Here is an 18,106-nt window from a genome sequence, read left to right on the forward strand (position 1 = left end):
CCTCTTTACTCTCCCCCTCCTCCTCAAGCAGAAGAAAGGAGTCACTTTTATTACTGCGAGCTGTACTACCTGGGGTTGGGGTAGGCATGGCCAAGCACTCCCATGGTGGCCACAGCTGGTATCTCAGGTCATGTGCCCCCCCAAGTCCACTTGTTCTGAGCCCAGCCCAGCACCAGGACTTGCCCAGGAATTGCAGTTGTTGTCATCTTAGTTGCCTTTCAAGTTTTATTTGGGACCCCAAGGCACTTTAGCCCATGGTGGCAGGGCTTGCCAGAATGTAGTTTCTGACCACTGGGATCGATAGTTTGCCTCTGATTAGGGCTGTTCTAAATGTTCTCTCAGTGAGTGCTGGCTAAATTCTGCCCTGGATTGGTTTCTGCTGTGACAGGACAGCACTGAGTTCCAATGCAAAGTGCTTTTCCTCCCCCAAGTGCACAGCTTCTGTGTCCTGCATGTGACTGCTGCTGGGGGATGGGGAAGGAGTGGTATAGTTGATTGAAGACTATCTTTCTTAGTTTCTTCAATGCCTCTTTACTTAATACGAAGTTAAAACCAGGTACTATGATCACTCACCTGATTTTTGGTTCTTACGAAGGTGCTTTTTTGTACAGATAATTGTTCATTTTGGCATTGTGCAGGGGAGACAATCACTAGAGGCTTCTATTTAGCTTTCTTGGTCCACTCCTTCCATTGAATTTTATCATTCATTCATTTATTTTTGAGATAGGGTCTTGTTCTGTTGCCCTACTGGAGTGCAGTGGCATGATCATGGCTCACTGCAGCCTTGACTTCTGGGCTCATGTAGTCTTCCTTCAGCCTGCCTGGTAGCTGGAACTACAGGCGTGCTATCAAGCCCAGCCTTTTTTTTTTTTTTTTTTTTTTTAATGTAGAGAGGTTCTTCCTAAATTGCCTGGGCTGGTCTTGAACTTGTGGGCTTCTTCCTCAGCCTCCGGAGTGCTGGGATTACAGGTGTGAGCCACTGTGCCTGGAATTAAAATATTTAAAAAGAAATTATACCAGTAGTTCATAAACCCTTCAGGATATAGAGGAGGAAGGAACACTTCCCAACTCCTTTTGTGAGGCAAGTAGCAAGACCAACATAAGAGAAAGACAGCACAAGAAAACTATAGACCAGTATCCTTCTTGAGTATAAACACAAAAATGTTTAAAGATACATTAACCTATTCAGCAACACCCACAAAACATTATACACCATAACCTATTGGTGTTTATTGTAAGAATACAAGGTTGCTTTTCTTTCTGGGAATCAGTTAGTCTTAGATACTGTATTAATAGAATAAAGGACAAAAACTCATTATAATTTCAGTAGATGCAGGAAAACTTTTGACAAACTACAACATTCATTTGTGATAAAACTGACAAAGGCTGTCTATGAAAAACCAATAGCCAACAAAATATGTAATAGTGAAGGACTGCATGCTTCCTGAGATTGGGAATAAGGCCAGAGAGCCTGAAAAAATAAACAAAAATAAATAAAAGACAACCAAATTTTTTACTATTAAAATTTTTTTCTTATTCTTTTTTCTGTTTTATAGGATTTTAATGTAACTTTTTTTCTTATTCCTTTACACTGTGCATCTTGTTCTCTTTTCCTTTCTAATATTGTTTCCAGTGATAGTCTATAATTACTCAATGGCTTTACAATATACACAAAATACTTTCAAAAATAACAATACCAGTATTATTACATAGAATAATGACAGCTAGATGAAGTTTAAATTTTTCATTTTAGTTATAATTTTCTTAGTACATGCCATCTAAGGATATACAGTCAAATTTTGTGTTCCAAAATCATTTGATGTAGTTTTTTTCTTGATGTGTGGTTATTACACCAATTAGTAGTGCTTATTTAATTAATTTTCAAATTTTAGAAATTTTGTTTTTTCTTTTGACTCAATTTTCATTTTGAACGTGTACGATATTTACATGACTAAAATCAAAGCTATATAATGAGCTACAATTCAGAGGATCTTCCTTCCGTCTCTGGCCCTCTCTCGTTCCTCTTTTGCCCTATCACCTTCCTATCTCTTCCACTTGTGTCTTGTACAGATCTTGTCCTATCAGCATATAGAGATCTTCCTCATTTTTTTCCTTAAAAAATTGGTGTTTAATTCTTCATTGCAAAGAAGTATCATAGTATTTTAAAGCAGCCCCTTGCCAATGAACTTCTGGGTTCAATCTTTTGCTGTTAAACTTAATGCCACAGGGAAGCCAGATGCGGTGGCTTACACCTATAATCCCAGTGCTTTGGGAGGCTGAGGCAGGAGGATCACTTGAGCCCAGGAGTTTGAGACCCGCCTGAGCAACATAGCAGAACCCCATCATTACAAAAATATTTTAAAAAAATAATAATAATGCCATTGTGAATAACCTTGTGTTTATATCATCTTGTATTTGCCCATGTATCTTTGGGGTAGATTCCTAAATGCAGATGAAAAGGTAAGTGCATTTGTATTTTTTGCCAGGTATCTCTGTATTGCTTCTTTTGGGGCTGTATTATTTGCATTCCTTCCTTATTTGTAATGTACTAGAGTACCAGTTTCACCACTGTCTTGCCAACATTCTGAAACATTTGGATTTTTTCCAATTTATAGGTGAGGAAGGGTTTCCCTTTGTTACTTTAGTTTTTCTTTTATTATGAGTGAAGTTGGACATAATTTTTATATATTTAATTTGCATTTATTTTTCAGTAAATCATCTGTGGGCCCATTTTTAACATTAGGTCTTTGCTATTTTTATTTTGCTTCTCCTTACCATCTTAGCTTTTTATGTAAGAGTCGGATGTTTTATGTGCATCTCTACTGTGCTTGCTAGTAGAAAGCTCCTCAAGAGAAAGTGAACCTAGGATGGTGCCTATGTTATTCCTTTCAGGCTGCTATAGCAAAATAGCACAGAGTGGGTGGCCTATAAAACAACAGAAATACATTTCTAATGGTTCTGGAGGCTGGGAAGTCCAAGAACGTGCTGCCAGTTGACGGAGTATCTAATGACAGCCTGCTTGCCTGCTTTATAGGCAGCACCTTCTCTCTGAGTCATCTGCGGTAGAAGGGGCAAGGAACTCTCTGGGACTTTTTTTTTTCGAGACAGAGTTTCTCTGTTGTTGCCCAGGCGGGAGTACAAAGGTGTGATCTCAGCTCACTGCAACCTCCGCCTCCCAGGTTCAAGCAATTCTCCTGCCTCAGCCTCCTGAGTAGCTGGGATTACAGGCATTTGCCACCATGCCAGGCTAATTTTCGTATTTTTAGTAGAGACGGGGTTTCACCATGTTGGCCAGGCTGGTCTTGAACTCCTGACCTCAGGTGATCCATGCGCTCCAACTCCTGAACTCAGGTGATCCATCCACCTCGGCCTCCCAGAGTGCTGGGATTACAGGCATGAGCCACCACGCCTGGCCTCTGGGACCTCTTATATAATGGCACTGATACCTCCCAGCAGCCTTACCTCCTAATACAATCACATTGGGGGTCAGGATTTCAACATAGAAATTTGGGGAGTCTTAAACATTCAGTCCATTGTAGTACCCAAACGAACTTTGCAAAGCCTGTATGGCATCTAGTAGTGTCCTATAGTCTTTATGACTGAGTTACCTTCTGAATCTAATATTTTTGCACGGGTTATCTAACTTCATGACATCAGAATTTTAATGGTCGTTTAGTCTTAACCCTCTTATTTTTATAGATGAGATACTAATTCTGCATTCTTAATTTATAGGTTTATAGACAGAACTTTATAGATGATTATTCAAATATATTATTTTCAGGTGAGAAAGGACCAGATAGGTATATTTCTGTTTGGAAAATAGCAACGATGGTTCATTGGTAGGGAGAAACTAGAACTTTAAAATCATAACCTCTGAATTTTTTTTTTTTGAGACAGACTCTCTGTTGCCAGGTGGGAGTGCAGTGGTGCGATCTTGGCTCACTGCACCCACTGCCTCCCGTGTTCAAGCGATTCTCCTGCCTCAGCCTCCAGAGTAGCTGGGACTACAGTCGCACACCACCATGTCCAGCTAATTTTTGTATTTTTAGTAGAGATAGGTTTTCACTGTGTTGGCCAGGGTGGTCTCAATCTCCTGATCTCAAGATCTGCTAGGCTCAGCCTCTCAAAGTGCTGGGATTACAGGCGTGAGCCCCCACGTCCGGCCAACTTCTAAGTTTTATATCCTGGAAATGTGTCTGTTTTAAGCTTGAGACTCTTCCAGAGCCTTTCAGATGTTCTTGAAGCAAGACCAGATTTGAAAGTAAATGAAACATTCCTCTTTTTAATGCCCACGTTTGATTTGAAGATTTTGGGGAGTGAATAAAAGTAGTATGGTTCATGTGCAAATGCTTTTTGTATTTTGTGGGTTTTGCATATATATAGTCCTTAAAGTTATTTTTGTGATTTGTAATCATTGGTGTTTACTTTGCCTGTTATGTAGTAGGCACTCATAAAGTTCCTCTTCAAAGCAGGGATGCTCATATAATTTTATCTTGTTTTCTTAGGGGTTCATGCGTCACACAAGTAGGCCTTCTGGAAAGCGTGTATGAAATGTTCAGGAAGGATGACCCCCGCCTAAGTTTCACACGCCAATCCTTTGTGGACCGCTCTCTCCTTACTCTGCTGTGGCACTGTAGCCTGGATGCTTTGAGAGAATTCTTTAGCACAATTGTGGTGGATGCCATTGATGTGTTGAAGTCCAGGTTTACAAAGGTATCATACACCTTAAATCAGTTAAATAGTAATAAGAAGTGAGCAGCCTATTTGACTGGTGTGCTTAGATACTGCTGTGTGCTCAGTCACATGGCCTCTGCTGTTCGAGGAGTGTGCCACATAACAGCCTGTGGCTAAACGGGATCTACCTTTATTTCCTGTGGCTTCTGTAACAGCTTATGCAAATTTGGATAGTCTCTTATACTTCTGGAGGCCAGAAGTCCAGAATCAGTTTCACTGGGCTGACATCACAGTGTTGTCAGGGCCACGCTCGCTCTGGGAACTCAGGGAAGAGTTGTTCCCAGACTCTTCCAAGTTCTGGGGGCTGCCAGCATTGCTTGGCTTGCGCTGGTATCACCCTGGTCTCTTCCTCCTTGGTCACATTTCCATTTCCTGTCTATCTAATATCCCTACACATACTTCTTACAAGGTTGCCTGTGATTTCATTTATGGCCTACCCACCTGGACAATCCAAAATAATCTCCTCATCACAAGGCCCTTGACTAAATTTTGTCTACAAAGTCCTTTTTTGCCACATGAGGAGGTAGGATTCAGGAATGAGGGCATCTTTTGGATACTTTTTGTGGGGCAAGGGTGGGATGTATCACTCAGCCTCCCTTGGAATCGTGTTGGGAAATACTATGAATACCCAGATGCCGCATTGTTAATGCAAACTTCAAAATAGCTGAGAATTTTGGATTTTCACCTGTTGCTCCCTTGTCTTCAGTAAGATTTTGTGCAAACATTTTCTACCCTTGGCTCACTATTTGGATGTCATGCATTATTTCCTGCTTCACCCAGTGTAACATATCAAATGCTTGTATTCATGTTCTAGACCTGGACAATTGCATGCTTTCTTATTGAAGTGATTTAGCGTTTTTGACTGTTAAAATTCTGTCTGTCTAAAGGATATTAAGTATTAAATTTGGTATATTCAATAAGGTTTATTTCATGTTTAATAAGACCAAAGATAATTATATGTTACTTTTTTGAAGCTAAATGAATCTACCTTTGATACTCAAATCACGAAGAAGATGGGCTACTATAAGATTCTAGATGTGATGTATTCTCGTCTTCCCAAAGATGATGTTCACGCTAAGGAATCTAAAATTAATCAAGTTTTCCATGGCTCGCGTATTACAGAAGGAAATGAACTTACAAAGACACTGATTAAGTAAGATTTTACTTAATTTTGGATTTTATTGTATTTATCAATGCTCTGGGTACATATATTTTTATTTGTGTATATAATGTGAATAAATATTTTATTTAGATACTGAGCTTTTATAGTTTTCTTCTTATAAACCACTTAGGTGAACTTTAATTAGGGTGTTAATTTAGGGTGTATTGGATAACAGTTGTTTTATCTTGTACTAATATTTTACAAATAATAAAACTTTTTCCTTTTACTGTTCTTTTCCTGCTGTTTTTCCCCTTGAATAGCTTGATATATTTTTAGTACTGTGATTTTCAGTAACAAAAGATTTAGAGTATTGTATTTTTTCTGAGATTTGAAATTAAAGGAATAGTAAATATTTTTTAACAGGCATTCTAAACACAAAAGTAGTCAAATGTATTTTCTCTAAAACTTGTCTTTTAGTGGAATTCTCCTCCTAGTAAATATTGAACACAGACTTTGCCGTGTCTCATTTTGCATCTCCAAACAAAATCGTTATTAGCCTCCTCTTAGTGCTATCTTATCTCATCAGTGAATGATGTCACTGTTCAGTCATGACTGGGCTTTTGTCTGTCCTCCTTGCTTTCCTCTGTTTACTTACTGCACTTGATGCCGTTGCATCACTGACCACTGTGTTGCGAGATCCATGTATGTATGCTGCTCTTGCTGTGAGATGGGTGACATGCTCCTTTTCATATTCCCAGTGCCCAATACTCTGCCTGGCACAAGCCTGACACTCGAGAAAGGCTGAATGGGAATGGCATTAGGGCTTGAGCAGTGATTGCCATGTTGTGTGAATTGATTTGTCATGTGTATCTCTCTGCAGATTGTGCTACGATGCATTTACAGAGAACATGGCAGGAGAGAATCAGCTGCTGGAGAGGAGAAGACTTTACCATTGTGCAGCATACAACTGCGCCATATCTGTCATCTGCTGTGTCTTCAATGAGTTAAAATTTTACCAAGGTTTTCTGTTTAGTGAAAAACCAGAAAAGGTAGGCCTCTCCTAAGGTGTGCACTATTGTTGTCATTGTAGGAGTTCAAAAGTTAGATTATATTAAACTTATAATTTGCACCATCTTATATTAAAGATGTGGTTCTTTTAATTCTGCATAGGTATATTTAAAGCTGGAGTGCTTTTCCATGAGTTACTACATAGCATTAATTCTAAAGTAACATCAGTTATGAGGATTTTCACCATTCAGCTATTTTTACATGATTCTTTGTATTCACAGAACTTGCTTATTTTTGAAAATCTGATCGACCTGAAGCGCCGCTATAATTTTCCTGTAGAAGTTGAGGTGAGTGAAATTGTCAGTGTTCTAAGTTAAAAAAGACGACTTACCAAGTGCTCACAAAGAAAACCATATTATGTCGAACACGTTAAGTTGCCAGTATTCAAATCGGCTTTCAACAAAAACTGGTAGTTTCATGTAGTTTATACAAAAACTGGCAATTTTAGCTTCAGATACAATCTCAGGCAACTACAAAATTTGTCAGAACTTGATTTCATCTCTTGACATGTGAAGGAAAGACAGTGCCAGTAAAAGCAAGTGTTAGGACATATCCCAGAAGTTGTTTTCTGAGTGAATTGCTCCAGTCAAAGAAATTGAGATCCTTACTGTGGACTTGCTTGGGCAACGTGCCAGGATCATGGAGGAGTCATGGGTTAACTGGAAGACTTGCTCTGGCAGATGGGACAAGGTTTGTTTTAGCCAAACTCAGATTGACGTGCCAGCCTCAGCAATTGGACAGTTGGTGAGAATGTGTTGGTTGCTGCCTTCACCACCCATTGGAAATGGGAAGATGGGCAGAGAGCTTAGCTCATCCCCCATGGCGTGCACTTTCCCCGCACAGCTGCTGACCTCCACCACGTCTTAGTGCTTCACCACTATATGTGAATGGTGATCCTGCCTTGAACAAGACTAGGATTGTTTTCTAGGCATATGTTCAAAGAACTAAAAAACAACAAAACTAGCACCTTAAGCATGTAGACACATGCTGTATGTTACTTCTATACAACAGTGTAAGGCACCATGATATCATAACTAGATTTGAAGAAATTGAGGCTCAGAGATAATAAAATTTATCAGCAATCCAGGCATAAGAGCTTAGTACACACTGTATGCAGTGAGCTATACCAGAGCTGAGATGGAGGTTAAGTGCCTGGGCCAAGTTCTGTGGGAATCTGCAGGAAGGGCTTTCCTTAAGGGACACTCACTAGTCTCTTGTTGAGGTTATGTTTTGAGTGCTTTCAAATTTGTTTTGTTTTAAAATTTTTTGATTTGTTTTGTTTAAAAATTTATAATTTTTTTTTTTTTTTTTTTACCAGATTGCTACTGAAACAGAAAAAGCATGACTGTTATTATAAAATGTTTTACATTTTTGTTCTGCCCAATAGGTTCCTATGGAAAGAAAGAAAAAGTATATTGAAATTAGGAAGGAAGCCAGAGAAGCAGCAAATGGGGACTCAGGTAGGATGTTTTCAAAATCATGAGAAAGGATTCAAATCGGTGGGTTATTTTGTTTTGTTTCATTCTAAGACAAGTAGAGGAGTAAGATTTTTTTTATGTAAATAGAAAATGCTTTAAGTGCCCTAAAACATTGAAATTGAGTTTGAAAAAGTATTTTAAGTGGCAAATGGAATTATATTTTGAAAGAAATGTACTTAGCTAAACTGAGCTGCATGAAAAGGTCTCAGAGCAGCCAGATGGGGCTCAGATATGTTACACTTTTTTAAAAGTACAGAATTAGCTTGGTGTTTTATTGTTTGCATATGGATTGTATTTGTATGTTTTTTTTTTTTTTTTTTTTTTTTTTGAGACGGAGTCTTGCTCTGTCACCCAGGCTGGAGTGCGGTGGCCGGATCTCTGCTCACTGCAAGCTCTGCCTCCCGGGTTTACGCCATTCTCCTGGCTCAGCCTCCCGAGTAGCTGGGACTACAGGCGCTCGCCACCTCGCCCAGCTAGTTTTTTGTACTTTTTTTTTTAGTAGAGACGGGGTTTCACCGTGTTAGCCAGGATGGTCTCTATCTCCTGACCTCGTGATCCGCCTGTCTTGGCCTCCCAAAGTGCTGGGATTACAGGCTTGAGCCACCGCGCCCGGCCGTATTTGTATGTTATTTAGATACATTCAGAAGTCTACAGTAGAATACAAGTCCTTCCAGCCACTCTTCTGTGCCCAACCTCACTGTGGGTTCCCATCTCCTTCAGGACAGAGCTGCTCAAAGACCCTGATCTGCTGACCCCCTCCCCTGCAGCCCTTCTTCCTGCTCACTCCAGCATAAGGCTCCTCCCTGTGCCTTGTAGGCACCAGGCTTGCTTTTGCCCCAGGTTGTTTCCACTAATACCCTCAACCCCAGGTGTCAGCATACCTCATGACATTTTGTTTAATGTCAACCCCTGAAATAGACTCTTCTATTTAAAATTAGTCCTCTATCCCTCTATATGCTCCTTGTTTTTGTTTTTTGCTTAATTTTTCTTTATAGCTTTATCATCATTTCTTGATATGAGAATAAAATTTGGACCAATTTTCTAAATCCCTTAAATGTTTTGGATTAGCTACTTTTCAGTAGTATTTCTTCCCACATTTATGTTAGACTTAATGGGCAAAATGTACATTATCAAAATTTTAAATGCAAAGAAAATTTGTTAATCATATGCAAAATTGGCCCAGTATAACAATTTCCTTGTCTATGACAGAATAACTGCTTGATAACAACAAAAAGAAATTGAGGTCTCTTCCCCATTTCCTTTTTGCTTTCTTAATCTGGATAATGGGTTAATAATCACCGGGTTGATGAAAACCTTAGATTAAAATACCCTTTCATTTTCATATCATTTGAGTTTAGAGAAGTACATTTCTTACTGATTGTGTTTGAATACATGTAATTTTCTCCTTTTTTATATTTCAGATGGTCCTTCCTATATGTCTTCCCTGTCATATTTGGCAGACAGTACCCTGAGTGAAGAAATGAGTCAATTTGATTTCTCAACCGGAGTTCAGAGCTATTCATACAGCTCCCAAGACCCTAGACCTACCACTGGTCGTTTTCGGAGACGGGTGATCACATTTCACATACTAAAAGAATATTGTCGATGTTTGTGAAGAAAGGGGGTCACAGCTATGCCTTGCTGTTACTACAGGAAGCCAGTTCCCTGTCCATTGACAGCCCTCAGAGTATAGAGTTAATTTGGAGAATTTTCAAAGATCTAATTCCTAGCCTTTTATTCTGTTGACTCAGCAGTCAGATATCATCAGCACAGTAGGAGGTCAGGGGTCAACATAGCAAAGATGATATGACCTGAGGTGCACTCCTGGGGAGTCACCATACAGACGGGTCAGGGGGTCAGCATAGCAGAGACATCTGACCTGAGGAGCCACCCTGGGGAGTGACCATAGATGGGGGTCAGGGGTCAGTGTAGCAGAGACATCTGACCTCAGGAGCCACCCTGGGGAGTGACCATAGATGAGGGTCAGGGGTCAGTGTAGCAGAGACATCTGACCTCAGGAGCCACCCTGGGGAGTGACGATAGATGAGGGTCATGGGTCAGTGTAGCAGAGACATCTGACCTCAGGAGCCACCCTGGGGAGTGACCATAGATGAGGGTCAGGGGTCAGTGTAGCAGAGACATCTGACCTCAGGAGCCACCCTGGGGAGTGACGATAGATGAGGGTCAGGGGTCAGTGTAGCAGAGACATCTGACCTCAGGAGCCACCCTGTGGAGTGACTGGGCAGACAGGGCAGGGGGAATATGTACTTGGGATACAAGGAGGACATGAAATCCTTCTTATGTGTTAATTGTACAGTGAGTGTATTTGATATTACCAAATCATCGTTATTACCGAAGTGTTTGTTATATGCTGTTGCCCCAGAAAGAACCTCCCACATCCACTGCCGTGTCCACTGAATGTTAACTGTACCCTCTGCTCTCCTGGGCCCTCCCTTTCGCAGGAGCAGCGGGACCCCACGGTGCATGATGATGTGCTGGAGCTGGAGATGGATGAGCTCAATCGGCACGAGTGTATGGCGCCCCTGACGGCCCTGGTGAAGCATATGCACAGAAGTCTGGGCCCGCCTCAAGGAGAAGAGGTGCTTTTCCCACTCATCTTATCTGTTAATACTGTATTTATTGGTGTCATATTAACATTTAATATTGAAGACAAAACCAAACTGCTTATCAAATAAATGTGATTTTTTTGTTGTTCATGTCTTACTTTGTCATTGTTTTCCCATATCAAAAACGTAACATTATTTTATTCCACTTTTTAAGGTAATTTTGAATGTTTTATTTTAGGATTCAGTGCCAAGAGATCTTCCTCCTTGGATGAAATTCCTCCATGGCAAACTGGGAAATCCAATAGTATCATTAAATATCCGTCTCTTCTTAGCCAAGCTTATTATTAATACAGAAGAGGTAAGTAATTGATTATTTCTTTATTCTTTGAATAGATTCTATAAGTCTGTTTATTCAATTCTATGAATGAATCAATTGCAATTCTGTGAATCTACTTAAAAACACTCACAAAAAAGGAAAATATAAAGGTACAGAGCATGACATTTTTGTTCTCTGATTAGCCGTCCAATATATATCTACTTGTTCGTCACCATTCTTTTATCGTTCTTAACAAATGTAAATTCACCTCTGTGAGTTAGAAGTGGTCTTTGTATAAAGTACATGTAGCCGCTTTCTTACAGCTGCCAACGTATAGTAGCAAAAAAAAAAAAAAAAAAAAAAACGGCGGAGCGGGGGGAAGAAAATATTCCTGTTAACTCTATATGAAAAACAGCTGACTCTTACTTAGGCAGTAGCTGAGTTTGTCAGGTAGGAGCATCTTGGAGTCGATTTTGGAAAGTCCTTTGAGCTAGACGTGGTGTAGTGCAGTGGGAGTTTGCACTCGGCAGGGAAGGAGCAGCATAGCACGGGTGGTCTCTGGGTGAACTGAGCAAGTCTGCACTGACTGCCTGGGCTGTGGGAGTGTGGTCTGGACCACAGCCAGGCCAGGCCATCCAGAGCTATGCAGAGGGTTGAGCTCATTCATTGAGCACCAGGGAACCACTGAAGGGCACTAAGTGGTGGGGTAACACCATCCACTTGGCTCCGTAGAAGGTCATTCTGGGCAGCTCTGCAGATGTGGTGAGTCTGTCAGGAGGTCCCTGACAGGCTGCTCTAGGGCTGCAATAGGACCTGCTTTCCTCAAGGCTCACTTGATTCTTCACACCCTGGGCCTATGGTCTCAGGGTGCCACACTGGGGGAACTCAGACAGCCATGGCCTGAGATCAAGCTGCCGGCAGGGTTGGTTCCTTCGAGAGCTATGAGAGAGCCTAGTCCAGGCTGGTCCCAGCATCTGGCAGCCTCGAGCACTGTGTGGTGTGTCAGAGACATTCTCCCTATGTCTTCACCTCATTTCCCCCCTTGTATCTGTCTGTGTGTCCTGATTTCCTCTTTTAATAAGGACACCAGTCATATTGGATTAGGGCCCACACTAATGACTTCACTTTAACGTGCTTACCTCCCTTTTGGCTTTAGGTCCAGTCATAGAATGAAATTTTAGCTGATGGAAGATACAGTCTTGTATTAATATTTTGGCAATTCAAGACCATTCTTTGATGTTTGACTTTTACATCCTTTTGTAGGTCTTTCGCCCTTACGCGAAGCACTGGCTTAGCCCCTTGTTGCAGCTGGCTGCTTCTGAAAACAATGGAGGAGAAGGAATTCACTACATGGTGGTTGAGATAGTGGCCACTATTCTTTCATGGACAGGCTTGGCCACTCCGACAGTAAGGATTGATGCATCTTTTATGTTAATATATTATCCTTTGCCAATAGCCTATAGAGCCTATGACACATAATTCAGGTCCCTCTCACTGACTGTGCTATGGTTTTCAGCATTTGTTGCTACATTGCTGGTGTGCTTCTAAACCAAATGGCCTCAGCCTGCTCTAGTTTTATTTGTCTGACATTGCTTTTATTATGAAGCTTTCAGGTGTTTGTTTTGTTTTGTTTGCTGCTTTTACTTGCCTTAGAAATGAGATTGCAAATTTATTAACACTATGTGTAAACTGAATGTCAGCCAACCCTGAATGGGAGGCTCTGAGAACTTCTGCCCTGAAGTCCCTAGATTTTGGCGTTCGTGCCAGCTTCTCTACTCCCAGAGTATTGACTGATACCAGTAATGGCAAGATTAGGGCTACAGCAGTAGCTGCCAGATGGTAACACCATGTTATGTTGAGGCAGATGCGGTACCCAGCAGTGTAGATGTGTGTGTTTGTTCGAGCTTTGCCTACACATGTAACTGTGAACACTGACAGCATATAAACATTTTCGTGTGAGGAGATGGTAGGAACAGTCTGTATTAAATATAATATACACATGCGGGGCCAGGCGTGGTGGCTCACACCTGTAATCCCAGCACTTTGGGAGGCCGAGGCGGGCAGATCACTTGAGGTCAGGAGTTTGAGACCAGCCTGGCCAACATGGTGAAACCTTATCTCTTCTAAAAAAATTAACTGGGCATGGTGCTGCATGCCTATAATCCCAGCTATTCAGGAGGCTGAGGCCGGAGAATTGGCTTAAACCGGGGAGGTGGAGGTTGCGGTGAGCTGAAATTGCACTATTACGCTCCAGCCTGGGCAGCAGAGTGAGACTGCGTTCTCCCTGCTCCACCACCACCTCCCCACAAAAAAATACACGGAGCTTTCTCATACGCTTGCCTCTGGATGTGCCCATCTCATTTGTTTCATAGTTAACCAAATTTAGATTTCTTTGTCTTAGTGTAATGAAATACTTTGTATTCTGCTTAATAAAATGAAAAAATTAAGAGGGGTTTAGTTTAACTTAGAATCCGTTGGAAGAGATTGATGTAGCTGATAATATTGAGTCAGCGGCTCAGCTGAACTCAAGAGAGTGGAACTGCCAGGCTCAGGGTAGCTGAATAAAGTAACAGCAAGCCAGAAAGCGGGTTGCAGTGAAGGGTTTACTCACTCTGGAGTTATGGAAGTGAGAGGCTAACATTGGAGGGAGACTCCCCCTGTTCTGTTTGCCCCTGGAATGGTGCACTGCTCAGCAGCCAGGCGGATTAGCACAGACATGGGCCGTCTCCCTGTTGAGAGGCCCTGAACAAGAGGCCGTGCAGTTTTATGGGGGAAGAGCTGAGTCAGAAAGCACTGGATACTGAGTCAGAGTGCGGAAAGTGCCTTCATGCCGCCCCCCTGCCCTGCAGGTGACCCCTGTCCAGGGCCTCAGATAAACGGTCCTAGGCATGGAGGCTCCAGGGAGGAATGCAGAGGTGCTTGCATGGGTCATGGCGGCTGACAGCCTGCACCCTGGACGGCAGCTCCGAGACTGCAGCACCAGCGGTGCCTGGTCCTCTTGCCAGGGACAGCCTTTGTTGTTGCCTGTTTCTGAAAAATCACAGGGCTTTGAACTGGAGTCGGACTCCTGTAAAATGCCAGATTTCTTTTTTAAATGAACTTGAGTTAAAAAATGCTTTTCCAGAATGGAGTGCCGCATATTAATACAGAATTTCTGTACCTTTTCAGGGGGTTCCTAAGGATGAAGTGTTAGCAAATCGATTGCTTAATTTCCTAATGAAACATGTCTTTCATCCAAAAAGAGCTGTGTTTAGACACAACCTTGAAATTATAAAGACCCTTGTCGAGTGCTGGAAGGATTGTTTATCCATCCCTTATAGGTATGTTTACTGGTTTTTGCAGTATTGTTTAGAAATTTAGGTTAAAATGTAGTGTGTGGTAAATGATGATTACAGTGAAATTTAATTACATGAAATGATAGGAGGAAGGAAATAATTTGTTGTTACTAATTAAACCACAGCCTCCAGAGTGTGTGTCCAGATGCGCCCTCCGGTGGCCCTGCCCTCCCCCTCAGCTTGCCTGTGATGTCTCCATGCTGGGGAGGGGCACCACCCTCCATTGGCCCATGGGGTAAAGGGTGGTGGGAGGTGGGTAGGACTTGTGTGTAATTTCTTTTTTTGTAGCCTTAGGCAAGCTAAAACTTTCAAAAAGTTTTGCTGTCAACTAAGGGAGAATTTAGGCAAATAATTAAAATATGAGGGTGATAAAATTGCCAGTGTTACAAAGCTGAAGTGACCTGGATGTGAACAGGAGGTGTTAGCAAGCAGGGGTATTGGATATGGGAAAAGAAAAAGAAAAAGCTTTTCTATAAAGTCAAAGCTAGACCTGGGGAAGAAACAAATAAAGAAAAAGCATTTCTTACCCTGAAGAGTAGCTTTAGAAAATTCTGTATTTGGCTGGGCATGGTGGCTCACGCCTATAATCCCAGCTCTTTGGGAGGCCGAGGCTGACGGATTACGAAGTCAGGAGATCGAGATCATCCTGGCTAACATGGTGAAACCCCGTCTCTACTAAAAAAAAAAAATACAAAAATTAGTCGGGTGTGGTGGTGGGCTCCTGTAGTCCCAGCTACTTGGGAGGCTGAGGCGGGAGAATGGCGTGAACCCGGGAGGCAGAGCTTGCAGCGAGCCGAGACCACGCCAACTGCACTCCAGCCTGGGCGACAAAGCGAGACTCCAAGCCTCCGTCTCGGTCGCACCAGTGCACCTCAGCCTGGGCGAGAGTGAGACTCCGTCTCAAAAAAGTAAAATTCTGTATTTGTCTTTCTGCTTCTTATTTGATTATGTGACAGTCTCAATTTTCTCCTTTGTGCTTATGTTTCAGGTTAATATTTGAAAAGTTTTCCGGTAAAGATCCTAATTCTAAAGACAACTCAGTAGGGATTCAATTGCTAGGCATCGTGATGGCCAATGACCTGCCTCCCTATGACCCGCAGTGTGGCATTCAGAGTAGCGAGTACGTGTTTGCTTGATTATTTTTTAGGTCACGTCTACCCAAACTGGATTGACAGACTTCGGTATGGTGCAGTTTTGATAAATTTAAGGACCAGACCCATGTTACGAATGTTTCTTGGCCAGGCATGTTGGCTCATGCCTGTAATTCTAACACATTTGAGAGGCCAAGGCAGGAGGATTGCTTGAGTCTAGAAGTTCGAGACTAGCCTGGACAGCATAGCAAGATCCCATCTGTACCAAAAAATTTTTTTTCTTCCTAAATGTAGGAAGTTGGATTTAGATTTTTCTGGAAGAAAAAATATGTTTGGGGCAAATAAGAAATATAGGTGTTTAAAACAGTGTAATTTTTTTCATGTACATGCTGACAGATGAGAGTTGGTATTTCTTATTTTCTAAACTGATACTCTGAACATTTACCTCCAAAAGTAACGCAGTCCCCTCAGGAGGCTTTGTTCTGGGCTCTCTGACCTTGAAGGCTGGTAGACGCTGGGCTGCAGTGTCTGCCTGGGAGCTAGGGCAGCTGGGTGTGACATGCCAAGACAAGAGGCCTCAGAAAGATGGTTACGGGACATCACAAAAGGGTATTTCTTTGTCCTGCTCCTGAGGGTTGTGAAGTCAGTGTTGACTCCTGGCCACTCCCTGGGTTTCCGCCTGCCCTACCTGACTCTCCCATCCCTGTGAGTGTTTCACTCTCTCTGTTTGGTCCTCCGTGTTGGCCCCCCAGCACCGTTGGACCAGTTACTGGTGCCAGAGATGACACGTGACCTCAGGGCTGAGGCAGTCAGCCAGCTTCGCAGCAGCCTCAGTGGGAACTCGGCTCCTTTTAGACAGTCACTGGCTGGGCCTTTGGCTTCTATGCCAGAACAACCTTGCAGAGTCCCCTGAGTGCAGACAGTGGATGTGAGGCTCCCTGGGAAGCCTCCTCACACAGCATGGCATTGGGAGTATGCTGTTTTTCATTTTATTGTCCTTGTCCTGCTATAGGAGGTGGATTTTGAAAGGGAGTCAGTGCCCCGTGATCTTGGATAGTAGCTCTGTCTTTCACTGCAGCTTTCTGTTCAGCCTTATGGGATGGTCCAGCTGCAGCGGTTCTGCATGATGGGACAGCAGACTGCCCTACGATTTTCTGGTTATGACATCGGGCACCCTTAAATACATGCTGATGTGTGCATTTGTACATGGAATTTGCATCACGTTCTATATTTAGATTTCCTCAATTTAGGCTGTCAGTATGACATGAAAAGGAAAATTGTCATTTATATTTGTGGAACAACAGAATGGTTTATTTGATGCATATGTCTTTTCTGTGTTTATTGTAGATACTTTCAGGCTTTGGTGAATAATATGTCCTTTGTAAGATATAAAGAAGTGTATGCTGCTGCAGCAGAAGTTTTAGGACTTATACTTCGATATGTTATGGAGAGAAAAAACGTGAGTGTGCTATGCAATTTTCAATAAATACCTCTTACTCTATTTTGATATGTTATGACCCTTGATACTTACATGTTTATTTCCTGTATGGTATTAGAAACAAAATGGGCATCTGCATTTATTAATATTTTACTGTTCCTTACTATAATACAGCAAATACAACACTCAATTTTTTAGACACCTTGGAAACTTGGTGAACGTGGAGAGGTCAGCAACCGTCTTGGTAATATAAAATCAAGATGAGAGTATTTAACCAGCTTTTATTACTGTGAATGTGGTCTCAGGATTTCCTTGTGGAGGAAATTGTCCTGGTAGATAGCTGCTGTGGTCTCCCAGTCCATTCCTCCCCTTGCAGTTTTTGGTGTAGCTATTGAACAGGGGAAGGGACTTCCCAGGCGACCCTCTCAGTACTGCTGCCTTGCCCACTGGACAGGACTGTGAGATGAGCCTAACTGAACTTTTAAGTGCAGTGCACTGTTCAGATAAGAGGACTGAATAAAGAAGTAACGTGTTCCTTACTGTTTTAAAGTCTTTTTAGAGCTAGGGTCTTGCTCTGTCACCTGGGCTGGAGTGCAGTGATGTAATCATACCTCACTGCAGCCTTGCACTCCTGGGCTCAAGCCGTCCTCCCACCTTAGCCTCCTGGGTAGCTGGGACTACAGGCATATGCCACTATGCTTGGCTAATTTTTGTATTTGTTGTAGAAACAAGGTTTTGCCATGTTGCCCAAGCAGGGTTGTGGGTTTCAGGGTCATCACTGGGATTAGGTGCTCTGTGGGTCCCTCGGGATCTTGCTGCTGCAGAGCCTGTCTAGGTGGCCCAGCTGGTCACACCCTGAGGACACTCTTGGCTCCTGTCCTCCTCCTGTGGCGGCCCCTTCTCTCTTTCCTCAGCTGCGTTTCCCTGACCACCTCCACAGCTCTGCTGTGGCCTCACTCACTGCTCCCCTACCCACC

At 42.4% G+C, this 18,106-nt stretch overlaps 1 protein-coding gene across 5 annotated transcripts in view; it reads left to right on the forward strand.

Annotated features, from left to right (window-relative positions):
- The window catches only part of LOC105496922 (protein kinase, DNA-activated, catalytic subunit), a 189,831-nt gene that overhangs the window by 87,162 nt on the left and 84,563 nt on the right, over window positions 1–18,106 (forward strand). For 4 of the 5 annotated variants that reach the window (XM_071068288.1, XM_071068291.1, XM_071068289.1 and 1 more), the window contains exons 41-52: window positions 4,506–4,713; window positions 5,709–5,887; window positions 6,717–6,885; window positions 7,126–7,191; window positions 8,292–8,364; window positions 9,804–9,952; window positions 10,845–10,982; window positions 11,188–11,307; window positions 12,529–12,672; window positions 14,434–14,585; window positions 15,589–15,720; window positions 17,039–17,150. In XM_071068288.1, coding sequence (XP_070924389.1) covers window positions 4,506–4,713; window positions 5,709–5,887; window positions 6,717–6,885; window positions 7,126–7,191; window positions 8,292–8,364; window positions 9,804–9,952; window positions 10,845–10,982; window positions 11,188–11,307; window positions 12,529–12,672; window positions 14,434–14,585; window positions 15,589–15,720; window positions 17,039–17,150 — 1,642 coding nt within the window. The remainder of the gene's footprint in view (window positions 1–4,505; window positions 4,714–5,708; window positions 5,888–6,716; window positions 6,886–7,125; window positions 7,192–8,291; window positions 8,365–9,803; window positions 9,953–10,844; window positions 10,983–11,187; window positions 11,308–12,528; window positions 12,673–14,433; window positions 14,586–15,588; window positions 15,721–17,038; window positions 17,151–18,106) is intronic. The other variant, XM_071068290.1, reaches the window with a different exon arrangement.

This window comes from Macaca nemestrina, chromosome 8, assembly GCF_043159975.1.
Source record: "Macaca nemestrina isolate mMacNem1 chromosome 8, mMacNem.hap1, whole genome shotgun sequence".
Lineage (NCBI taxonomy): Eukaryota > Metazoa > Chordata > Mammalia > Primates > Cercopithecidae > Macaca > Macaca nemestrina.